Genomic DNA, 13,233 nt, shown 5'->3' with positions numbered 1-13,233 from the left:
TGGATGCAGGTATTTACTGGCGTATACATATACATAAACATGTATTTTTTATGTATTTTATATATATATATATATATATATATATATATATATATATATATATATATATATATATATATATATATATATGTGTGTAGTGTATGAATATATATATATATATATATATATATATATATATATATATATATATATATATATATATATATATATATATATATATATATATATATATATATATATATATATATATATATGAATATATATATATATATATATATATATATATATATATATATATATATATATATATATATATATATATATATATATATATATACATATATATATATATATGTGTGTGTATACATATACATACATATATATACACATACATATATTTTTACATATATATATATGTATATAAGTTCATCTCTCTCTCTCTCTCTCTCTCTCTCTCTCTCTCTCTCTCTCTCTCTCTCCCAGATCTCAGCTACGACTTCAACTTCCAAGAGAACAGGAATCTCAAAGAGGAATTGGTTGTACTGCCCGGAGATTCCCTGATTACCTGAATGCGGACTGGACTCAACATCACGCACCGTTCCCACTTTTGTAAGTGAACGAACTTTCATTTAGGAAGATTTTTATTCTACTTTTGTGAGTACTGTTTTAATCCCCTTCCATTAAGGAATATTTTAAATATAAGTATTTCATCAGTTTGATAATGTACAGTTGAAATTTTAATTGGTGACAGTCAATTTTGGGATCATTTATTTTTCATGCTGGAATATTTGGAATACGAAAATTGGTAAGCTGATTTGTGTGAGTTTGCTATTGTCTATTAAGGAAAGAAATCAAGATATTACTTCGATAATTATCTTTTTAAATCTAACAGAGTTTACTTAAAAGTACAACATAGGAGCTAAGTTCGACTTTCCTAAGAGGATATGTCTATAAATATTTGCTAATATCTATTAAGGAAAAAATCAAGATATTACTTCGATGATTATCTTTCTAAATCTAACAGAGTTTACTTAAAAGCACAACATAGGAGCTACGTTCGACTTTCCTAAGAGAATGTCTATAAATATTGAATACTAAGGAATCAAGATATTACTTCGATAATTACCTTCTATAATCTAACAGTTTACTTAAAAGTAAAGTACAACATAGGAGCTAAGTTCGACTTTCCTAAGAGAATGTGTCTATGAATATTGAATAATTAAGGAATCCGCTATAATATACCTTTACATAGTATTCTAAATAGCATCAAAAATGTTAAAACCAGGACATCAAATATCTGACAAATCTCATTTCATTGACAAAAAAATGTTGCAGTATCTTGCAAAACTCAGTTGTAATACAGTTTTATTGCCAACTTTAATCAAAGATTGATAAATTCTTTGAAATGTCTTGTTTTCAACATATGATAATTTTATCATAAGGGTATATCATTTTTAACTGCCTAATCAACAATTAAACGTCCCATTATTAGGACTGTATCTACGTAACAACAAGTACATACGTCTATAACAAGTTCTGAGATTAAAATAATCTATTTATCAATTAATCAGTTTATTTTTTTCTTTTTAATAAGTGAGATCTCTTCTTTCCGTACTTTCCTTTACCTTCTCTCACTTCCTAATTAGCACATCATTCTTTGGAAGCTTGAATTTCAAGTCAGTGGCCCCTGTGGTGGGCTTGTTCCATATGAATAGGGTTCATCTTCTAAATAAGAAAAAAAGATAAAGATAAAGTTAAATAGATAAATAGATGATAATAATAATAATAATAATAATAATAATAATAATAATAATAATAATAATAATAATAATAATAATAATAATAATTAATTTGGTTTTTTTTTTTTCTTTGAAAAGGGAGGATTCGGAACGTATCAGGAGATGTGTCTAGCTTTTCTGTATTATTACCCCAGAGTGGATTTGGCTACCTGTGGCTCAGAGCTCTCCGTCAAGAGTCTCTTCTATGCCCTGGGCATAAAGGATGCCCGTGTGCAACAGGGACAGTAAGTGCCTTAATTGTATTCGGTCACAAGAACGTTTCATACACATTCAAATGTTTTGGAATACAGGTTCATTCATACACAAATAGATTGATTTGATTGAGTTCCATTGTGTCTGCGTTGGGGTGAGATGATTTCTGTGTCAGGCAGTTAGATGACTGTGGTAGATAGCAGCCAGTGTTTAAAAGTTTTATAAGGTAGAGTTTATGTGAATCAAATCTTTTAAAAGAACTTTAGGTATTACTGATTAGATTCAAAGTCCACAGAAGGCGATGGAATTCTCAAATTTACATATTGTGAAATCTTTACACTAGTTGCAATCCATGTAGGTAAAAGTTTATATAATGTAGATTATTGGAAGATATTGTAATAAAAAAAAGTATTATAAAGAACTTTCTAAAGGCTTTACAGAAGTGAATCAGTAAATCAGTTGTTGAATGAACGTAATATATTCGGATGATTTAATGATATATTTCCCCCTTTCTTTTCAGGAAGGTTGGATCGCCCAACGAGTAAGTATATCATGTATCGAGATGAATATATTTAGTTGTTTGTGTTTCAATTTGTTTTATCTCTCCGTTTTTCATATTCCACGTTCTATCACCCTCTTTCCTTCTAATACTTTTCAGAAGTTCAAGCGAAGATGCAATGCATTGCTACCCTGATACAATTCTCTTTGTATTTTAATAATTTACTTACATTTTTATCTATTTATTTGTTAATTTATCTATTTTTCTAATAACTGATCTCCTCTTTCTGCATTACCCAATACCTTCTGTTACTTCTTTCGGATGAACACCATATTCTTTGGAAGTTTGAATTTCAAGTCAGTGGCCCATTTTCCGGTCTTGTTCCATATGAATAGGGTTCTTCTTATGAATAATAATAATAATAATAATAATAATAATAATAATAATAATAATAATAATAATAATAATAATAATAATAATAACAATAATAATAATAATATAACTTTCACTTTCGTGCATTGTTTAAAATTCATATTTCACCTTGGGAATTTGAACCGTGGATCAGTGAGTTCACAAGGCAACATTATATCCACTTAAGACACAGAGACCATTGTATTCTGAAAAAGCTTCTTTAAAAATAAATGGTCTTCAGGCTTCAGCTAAAAGCATATAATAATAATTTTGGTATACAAAGTAGGCTAATATTAAACATATCGTCCCCTTTTGGGCATAGTGTGTAATGAACATATTTTTTTTTTTTGAGTTACCTTCATCGACGGTGATTTTATCATTGCCTTCTTGTTTCAGCAAATTATTAAGTCTGTGTCTCTCACCATCCAGGATGTAGTGAGAGAGAGAGAGACACTTGATAAATAGCTGAAACATTGTCAATGATAAAATACCGTCGATGCAGACAAGTCAGAGTGTTCTAAAAACGCATATTCGACACAGACAAAAAAAGAAAAATGACGAATTCTTCAATATTACCCTATACACCAAAATTATCATAATTCATTTTTGCCACACAATCCATTTAGCTGAGACCAAAAGACCATTCATTACTAAGGATATAGTGTTGCCTTGATAACCCAACTTTATATAATAGGAGACAGAGGGCTATAACCTCTCTATTGTATTTATTTTCTCACAAGGTTCGGAATCGATCTGGACGCGGAGACTAAACTGGCGGAAGGGCTGAAAGCAAGGAGTATGGAATCCAGAATACAAAAACTGGAACTTGTCTATCTGCTGCGTGGCATCATCATCAAAGCTCCTGCTAGTGAGTTCATGGCTTTAATTGTGAAATAATTTTTTTGGTGAATAAAAACTATTATTTGATTCTAGTAGGAACAGTAATTGTGTTAGGTCAACAGTCATTATGTATTCATGTCTACAGAAATCAAAGGACAGTCCTGTGGATATGTATTTATGAATTAATGATATATATATACATATATGTATATATACATATATATACAACATATATATACGTATACATATAAATATATATATACATGTATGTATGTATGTATGTATGTATGTATAGCCTACATATATATACATATATCTATTCATGTATATATATATATATATATATATATATATATATATATGTATACATATATATACATATATCTATACATGTATACATACATACACATACATATATACATACTTCTCTACAGAGTATGAAAACCGTTCGCTCTTCGACATCGTCACTTCGGAGGAATCCTGGAAAGACGAATCGGTGGTCCAGCGCCTGAAGGCGGTTTCGGTGAAGGGGGAACACAAACAACAGTGTGGTCTCAAGACCACTTACCGAGGCTCAAGGGTATGGTCTCTCTCTCTCTCTCTCTCTCTCTCTCTCTCTCTCTCTCTCTCTCTCTCTCTCTCTCTCTCTATATATATATATATATATATATATATATATATATATATATATATATATATATATATATATATATATATATATATATATATATAGATACATGGATATACATATAGATAGACATATAGAGATATTTAGTAATGCTAAACTTCATAATTCCAGCCTAAGTGTCCACTCTATTACCAGCTATGAATCTCTGAACTGTATATTATTATTATTATTATTATTATTATTATTATTATTATTATTATTATTATTATTATTATTATTATTATTATTATTATCATTATTATTATTATCATTATTATTATTATTATTATTATTATTATTATTATTATTAATCAGAAGATGAAGAACCCTATTTATATGAAACAAGCCCACCACAAGGGCCACTGACTTGAAATTCAAGAAGCTTCCAAAGAATATTATGGTGTTCATTAGAAGGAAGCAAAGAAGTTAATAGGAAATACAGAAAGAAGGGATATTTAATAGAAAAGGAAAAGTAAATCAAGAAATCAATAAATAAATAAATAAATATATAAAAATTTAAATTATTGCAATACAAGGGGAAATGTTTTATCAGAGGAAAGTCAGAAATGAGCAAATTTAACTCTTCAAAAGGAAAAATTATTCCGGAAAACACAATTTCCTTTTCCTTTCTTTCCAGAATCAGGACGAGGTAACAATAACTTATCCGGAATTCACGCCTCTCCCGGCTCCAGAAAATAAGATGTGTCATGGAGATAATGAAATAGGATCTGGTAAGATTCACCGTCTCTCTCTCTCTCTCTCTCTCTCTCTCTCTCTCTCTCTCTTTAGTTCCTTTGTGTATTCTCTGTGATTATTCATTGTGTTTTGTGAGACTATTTTTTTATGTTTTTTCAGATACCAAACTTACACATACATACACACACTCACACACATAAACATTCATACACATACACAAACATATGCACATATGTATATGTGTATATATATACATATATAAATTTTAAATATATTATATATATATATATATATATATATATATATATATATATATATATATATATATATATATATATATTATATATATATATACATATATATATATAATATATATATATATATATATATATATATATACATATATATATATAATATATATTTATACATATATATATATATATATACATATATATATATATATATATATATATATATATATATATATATATATATATATATATATATATATATATATTCCAATTTACTTTTAGCTTTTCCCTGTCTTTAAATTTCTTGTCGTTCTAAGACACAGCAATGATCAATCAGGGTTCACAGGCCAAGTTACTTTAAATAATTTTAAGAAAAATTTTACCTTCATTTTTAATAACTTGAAAATCACTCAGCTAAATAGGGCAAATCAGCCTAAATGCACAAACAAAAGTCCCTAGGCCTATATTCAACAATTAAGCCTAGAGTTATGTTTTAATCTAAATTACCTGAGCATTCACCCCTGAATAATGTCCAGGTGATAAATGATATCAGTTATGATAATCAACAGGTGTTTCTCCTCCACAGATTCGCAGGTGTAACAGTAAGCACTGGCCCAACAGGTATTTAGGAAATCATCACACATTTTAAACGTGCTTCTCGTTTAGAAAGCTTCCAATGCCATCTTGTCACATTAGGCAAGTTTTCAGCTTGTTTTCAAAATGTAACCTTTATTGTGAATTATATTTCCTGAAGTTTTTATATTGTTTTCAATATGTCAATTGAGGTGTGCAATTTGTTCTGAAGATTTTGAAGTAGTGAGTCTTATGATCTTAGAAGTAGCTGATTGAGAATTGACTCAAATCTGAAAGTTAACTATTCGCCATCAATAGCTGAAAGTAATATTCTCAAAGCAATTAGTATATATATATTTTAAAAATGCTCAAATTCTTATTAAATTCATGATTAATAGTTTGTTTTTAATGGGTTATCTATTAGTAATTTCTAAAAATAATGTTTTTTGGGAATTTTTTAAAAACGGTTTCTCATAAGTTTCCCTTGTCCGATTGTCGAAGGCATCATTTTAGACATTCCCTTTGGTTGTACTTAAATATTAATATGAATAATTTGACCTGTCAATGTGTCATTTTTGCTCATTATTTTCACTAATTATCATCTAATGACATCAGGCTCAGGGATGAGTTCATTTGCATGAGTTGAGTAACGCATTATAGCTTCCCAATAAAACTTGAATTCCCAATACAGATGCTTCATTGTGAGAATATATCCTTTATCTGACAATTTTGTAAAATATTTCGAATCAATAAAACGTCTAATTTGAGTCTTTAGAAATTATTAATTCTTTTTTTTATATTCCTTTTTTTTTTTGTATATTTTGTAATTAACTTTAGTTGTATCTTACAATTTTGCATAAAAAAAATTACTGTCTCTTGACTGAAAAAAACTGGGTTGATATGCTTCCAGAATTCTAAATGGTTCACATGCTTCCAGAATTCTAAATGGTTCACATGTTCAAAACAAGAAAAATTTGATTTTCAAAAATCTTGATCCTTAAAGCTACATCAACTTTTCACTTCACAATATCTTTCTTGTCTTCATGCTCTAAGACACAAAAAAAGCAAATAAACAAAATCAATAGACTAAAAAAAAAATGATTGCTTCTCGATTGAAAAGCAACTGGCTCGATATAATTCCAGAATTCTAAATCGTTCACCTATTCAAAAAAAGAATTTAATTTTCAGAATCTTGATTCTTAAACTGACATCCCTTTTCGCTTCACAATATCTCATCCTTGTCGTCATGTGTTAAGACGAGAAAAAATAACAAAAATTAACAAAAGATTCTCTATAAACGTAAATCCACGAGAGCTGAACAGATGGAAAGGTCAGAGTTCAATGTCCATGATTCGCGCGGCTGAAGCAATATTGAGTCACTGCTTTTGTCTCTGAGTCAATGAGAAATGGAATTGGATTACGCACAGTGTGTTCCGAATTGCTATTGTCTGGCATTTTCGTTTTCGTAATATATATATATATATATATATATTATATATATATATATATATATATATATATATATATATATATATATATATATATATATATATATATATATATATATATATATATATATTATATATATATATATATATATATATATATATATATATATATATATATATATATATATATATATATATTTATATATGTATGTGTATATTTATACTTCATATACATGTATACATATATACATACATATACATATATATATATATATATATATATATATATATATATATATATATATATATATATATATCTTTCATCGAATTGTATCTTTTTGTAAAATTATTTTTTCAACTTCCTCTAATTACCTTTTGGACGGATTATTTTTAAGCTTAATAAAGTCTTCGGATGATTTATCTTACCCTTAAATTATCTTTTAAGACGAATTATCTTGTTGTAACATCAACTCAAAGACGAATTATTCAGTTATTTTTCAAAATTATTTTCTTCAACTTCTGAAGCCTTTTCAGGTTCATTTGTCCCCTAAATACTATTAAGAATGATGTAAAATAAATAAGTGCTCATTTGTAAGTTATTCTGCATACAATATAACTTACAAATTTACACGAATATCTCCATATATAAATTCAAAGAGAAAACAAATACGTCTCTTAAACTTTCTAAAATACTTTCCCATCTGGGACAGCGACCACGGGCAGTTATCTATTATAAATCTATATACAGCCAGTCCCAGAAGAATAAAATCGAATATTTATGTGACCTACGTTACTCTACGGGTTTTCTATCGATCCGGAGTCCTTGGTATTTCATAGATCTCCAACAGTGTGCGATTATTCATCAACTTGATAAATAGGAATTGAACTGTAATTGTTGTTATGATTCATTTATATAGAACAATCTTGGAAGATGGGGTGTTCGTTTTAAGAGAGAGAGAGAGAGAGAGAGAGAGAGAGAGAGAGAGAGAGAGAGAGAGAGAGAGAGAGAGAGAGAGAGAGAGAGAGATTTTTATATATAGAATTTATCAGATCTATTGTATGACAATTGAAGCAGAGAGAGAGAGAGAGAGAGAGAGAGAGAGAGAGAGAGAGAGAGAGAGAGAGAGAGAAATGAAATTTTTCATATATAGAATTTATCAGACCTATTGTATAACTCAAAGGTAGAGAGAGTGAAATTTTTCATATATAGAATTTATCATATCTATTGTATGACTCAACTGAAGTGCACAGAGAAAGAGAGAGAGAGAGAGAGAGAGAGAGAGAGAGAGAGAGAGAGAGAGAGAGAGAGAGAGAGAGAATACAGGAAATTATGTTGCATATCTTCGTACAAATATAAATATCTGTCTCGATGAATATTAATGAATAAAGAATTTTACCTGATACTATTCTGAATAAGGTGCATTGTGTAAACAGGAAAAATTGTAAATGAAAAAAAAATAATACAAACCAAACATGAAGGATACATAAACAATACGTAAAGGAAAACAGAAATCAGTTTTAAGGACGAAATGTGATAAACAAAAATTGAGATGAAAATAAAATAAAGAAAAAACATTGATGGAACTATATACAAAATGTAAAAATAAATTTTATGGGTTAACATGATAAAAATAGAATTGAGATAAAGATAAAAAGATAAGGAAACAGAAATAGGTTAAGGAAGCAGAAAAAAAAATTAAGGAAACAAATAGATTAAGGAAACAAAAAAATTGATGGAAACAAAAAAAATTGGTAGAAGTAAAAAAAAAAAAATGATGAAAATATAGAGAGAGTTATGAAAACAAATAGAAAAATATTGATGAAAAAAAAATTGATAGAAATCAACAAATAAAAAAAACTGATGAAAAAATGTTTTAACCAGATAAAAAAAATAATAAATTTAACTTTGAATTGAACAACAGAAAAACTGACAACTGAAAATCAATAGATTTGATGAAACAAAACCTTCCTGATAATGACACATTATCGCTGACAGAAGATAATAAAACTGAACAAAGCAACATTTCCCTAATAACGACACATTACTACTGACACCCTTCCGTCACGTACGTCAGCTGACGTCAGGTTCGCGTAACGTCACACAAGAAAGACGTCAGCTTAAGTGGTTTCTTTAATTAAGAGCTTCTTCGTTACTTAACGCTACTTAATGACTCTCGGATCTAGGAAAAATTTTTGACGAACCATTCTCACAAAGGGAGAGCTAATGAGGTTTTAATCAGGTTAATGAGGACTAATGACACGTGAGTGCTTAGGTCGCACTCTTAGGGGGGAGAGAGAGAGAGAGAGAGAGAGAGAGAGAGAGAGAGACAGACAGACTTTCTGATAAAGAAAATAAATCCACATGAAATCTTTCTGTTAATCATTAGACACAAATTATGTCTAAAATAATTTCACCATCAGTTTTTTAACCTCTTACAGAGAGAGAGAGAGAGAGAGAGAGAGAGAGACAGAGAGAGAGACAGAGAGAGAGAGAGAGAGACAGAGAGAGAGACAGAGAGAGAGAGAGAGAGAGAGAGAGAGACTATACCTCTCTGAAGAATTATTTTTATTGAATATAAAAACCAATCTCTGCACCCAGTATATCTATAACATAAACATTTTAAATGAGAGAGAGAGAGAGAGAGAGAGAGAGAGAGAGAGAGAGAGAGAGAGAGAGAGAGAGAGAGACTGACTTTCTGATAAAGAAGAAATCAAAATAAAATCACTGAATCATTGGACATAAATTATATCTAAAATAATTTCACCATCAGTTTTTTAACCTCTCAAAGAGAGAGAGAGAGAGAGAGAGAGAGAGAGAGAGAGAGAGGTTACACATTTAGAAAGATTTTTTAGTTATACTGTAGTCTCTGCGCCTGTTATATTCATAATATTAAATATTTTCGGGGAGAGAGAGAGAGAGAGAGAGAGAGAGAGAGAGAGAGAGAGAGAGAGAGAGAGAGAGAGAGAGAGAGAAAATATATATATATATATTTTTATAATAATTTTTTTACTGCACTGAATGTAATGAATTAACACCGATTTATCAAAAGAAATAAGAGAAATATTAAATGATCAATACATTATCAATTCAATGTCGAAATATAAATAAGGACAGTTAAAAAATTTACAATTTTCATTTACATAAAGAACATTTTGACATATATAATGCATTAAAATTTACCAAAATGAATTTGAGAAACATGTTTTTTTACATTAATAATTCTATGCATCGAAATAAAACAAGTAAAATATGCCCCGAAGTTTCTTCGGCACAATCGAGTTTTCTGTACAGCAGCTAAAGCGTATAATCAAGGCCACAGAAAATAGATCTATCTTTTGGTGGTCTCGGTATAATGCTGTATGAGCCGCGGCCCACGAAACTTTAACCACGGGGAGGTGGTGGCCTTTCCTATATTGTTGCCAGACGCACGATCATGGCTAACTTTAACCTTAAATGAAATAAAAACTACTGAGGCTAGAGGGCTGCAATTTGGAGGGGGGTGATCAACATACCAATTTGCAGCCCTCTAGCCTCAGCAGTTTTTCAGATATGAGGGCGAAAAGAAAAAGTGCCGACAGAAAAAAGTGCCGACAGAAAAAGTGCCGACAGAAAAAAGTGCCGACAGAAAAAAGTGCCGACAGAAAAAAGTGCCGACAGAAAAAAAGTCTGGACAGAAAAAAGTGCGGACGGACAGACAAAGCTGGCACAATAGTTTTCTTTTACAGAAAACTCAAAACGAAATCAATATAAATCAGCAAAAAATAGCATCTCTTAACTATCATAAAGAACATTTTCCCAAAACATTAACCTAACAAATGTAAGATACAAATCGTTTATTTATCCTCTGGAATGACGCTACACAAGATTTACTTTTCCAGAACGGCTTTTTCGAATTCCATAAGTTTTTTTTTTTTTTTGTTATCAATCGACTTTGATTCCTGGGCCGAAACTTCTCAGAGGCCTGAAGTTTGCTTAAGTTTGTCATATTTGTAGATTTATAACAACTTTAGTAACGAAATGGTGCTCCTCTAAGGCACGTGGATGGTGACAAAAAACTGGATGACAATCTCTATGGATTTAATAAGTGACAGAGGAATTATATTAACGGAAAAAAATTCTTTCTAGATCCAACTCCCACAACCATTAAATTTCAACCCCCACCCCCCAAATTCCCATCACAAAACAGTCGAAGCTGTCTAACTGTCGCCAATACACCTCCCAAGACAAGAGACTGTATCAGTCTCCAGTGATCCCTGGTCCTTGTAGACTTGGAGCCGCTAGATCTGAAGAATTGGCAATTTTACGCCAAAAACGTCAAAATTTAACACAATGACCCCTTAACGTTCTCTCTCGCTCGGACAGTTGATAGACTTCCTAATGATTGCCATCTTATCTATCTTATCTTATCAAGCATAATCTTAGCCTGTGAAGATATAGCATTAGTGGTACATACTCTTGTTGCAATTATTTCCCAATTATGTGACAGAAAGTTCCCAGAATGCTTGATTGTAATGAGACATTCGCGTGGTTTCAAGGTCACACCAGACTTGAGCTGGGAATATTTTTCTGAGGAAGAAGTGAAAGTGACTGGGTTTTGGGGGGTTGAGTTAATTCTAAGTTTGTATTAATTCAAGGGAGTTATTGTCTTCATGAATGAATTTTTAGTATTACAGTTTCGTTGTAATGTATATAACAAGGTTTGCGGTAAATGTTTTGTAGGAATACTGCTGCTGCGTAGTGTATAGTCTATGTTAGCCAAAGATTATTCTTAAAAATATTGTGTGTATGTGTATATATATATACATATATACATATATATATATATATATATATATATATATATATATATATATATATATGTGTATATATATGTATACATATATATATTTATGTCATTATTAATTCAGATTTACCATATGATACAGTTAAGCTAAAAATTCCATACATATTAACCTTCGAAGATTTTATCTACAGCAAAATTTGCCCTTAATAAATAGAAATATAACCTTGTACAATACTTGTGATTCAATGCAGCCCTTTCCTCTCTCTCTCTCTCTCTCTCTCTCTCTCTCTCTCTCTCTCTCTCTCTCTCTCTCTCTCTCTCTCTCTCTCTCTCTCTCCCACAGTTCCTGCTATTGCGGAAGTGTCATCTCGCCATTGTCAAATGACAGTCGCGTGTGTGTGTGTGTTGTGCAACGCCCAGTGTGGCATATTGAGATAATATCAGCCATCAGGAGGCTTTGTTGCAACAATGCCATTAGTGAGGAAGATTCTGCTGCATAACAGCAGCACAGCAGAAGGGCTGCACAGTTGTTGTAGTTGTCATTTTCAGAACTAATGCAGCTGTTGTTCGGTTGTTGGGGATCGGTACTTTGAGGTACAGAATAATAGTGATGAATCTATTCAGTTATTTTTTTAAAATCTAGGGTTTGTATTTACAGGCACAATTTAGCTTTCTTAATGAAGAAAGCTAAATTGTGTGTGTGTATATATATGTGTGTATTTATATATATATATATATATATATATATATATATATATATATATATATATATATATATATATATATATATATATATATATATATATATATATATATATATATATATATATATATATATATATATATATATATATATATAGATATATATATATATATATATATATATATATATATATATATATATATAGATATATATATATATATATATATATATATATATATATATATATATATATATATATATATATATATATATATATATATATATATATATATATATATATGTATATATTATATAATATATATATATATATATATATATATATATATATATATATATATATATATATATA

At 29.4% G+C, this 13,233-nt stretch overlaps 1 protein-coding gene and 1 long non-coding RNA gene across 2 annotated transcripts in view; one reads left to right on the top strand and one right to left on the bottom strand.

The window, feature by feature from the left end:
- LOC136828152 (DBH-like monooxygenase protein 1) overlaps positions 1–6,327 on the top strand; it is a 15,502-nt gene extending 9,175 nt beyond the window's left edge. The window contains 8 exon segments of the mRNA XM_067085970.1: positions 484–566; positions 568–609; positions 1,878–2,023; positions 2,512–2,532; positions 3,642–3,769; positions 4,176–4,321; positions 5,046–5,139; positions 5,942–6,327. Of these exon segments, the coding sequence (XP_066942071.1) occupies positions 484–566; positions 568–609; positions 1,878–2,023; positions 2,512–2,532; positions 3,642–3,769; positions 4,176–4,321; positions 5,046–5,139; positions 5,942–5,955 (674 nt within the window). The 3' untranslated portion in view covers positions 5,956–6,327.
- LOC136828155 (uncharacterized) overlaps positions 1–13,233 on the bottom strand; it is a 224,334-nt gene that overhangs the window by 172,475 nt on the left and 38,626 nt on the right. The window lies entirely within an intron of this gene.

Source organism: Macrobrachium rosenbergii, chromosome 42, assembly GCF_040412425.1.
Source record: "Macrobrachium rosenbergii isolate ZJJX-2024 chromosome 42, ASM4041242v1, whole genome shotgun sequence".
NCBI lineage: Eukaryota > Metazoa > Arthropoda > Malacostraca > Decapoda > Palaemonidae > Macrobrachium > Macrobrachium rosenbergii.
Note: the sequence above shows the minus strand (reverse complement) of the source record. Positions and strands in the feature narration are given on the sequence as shown.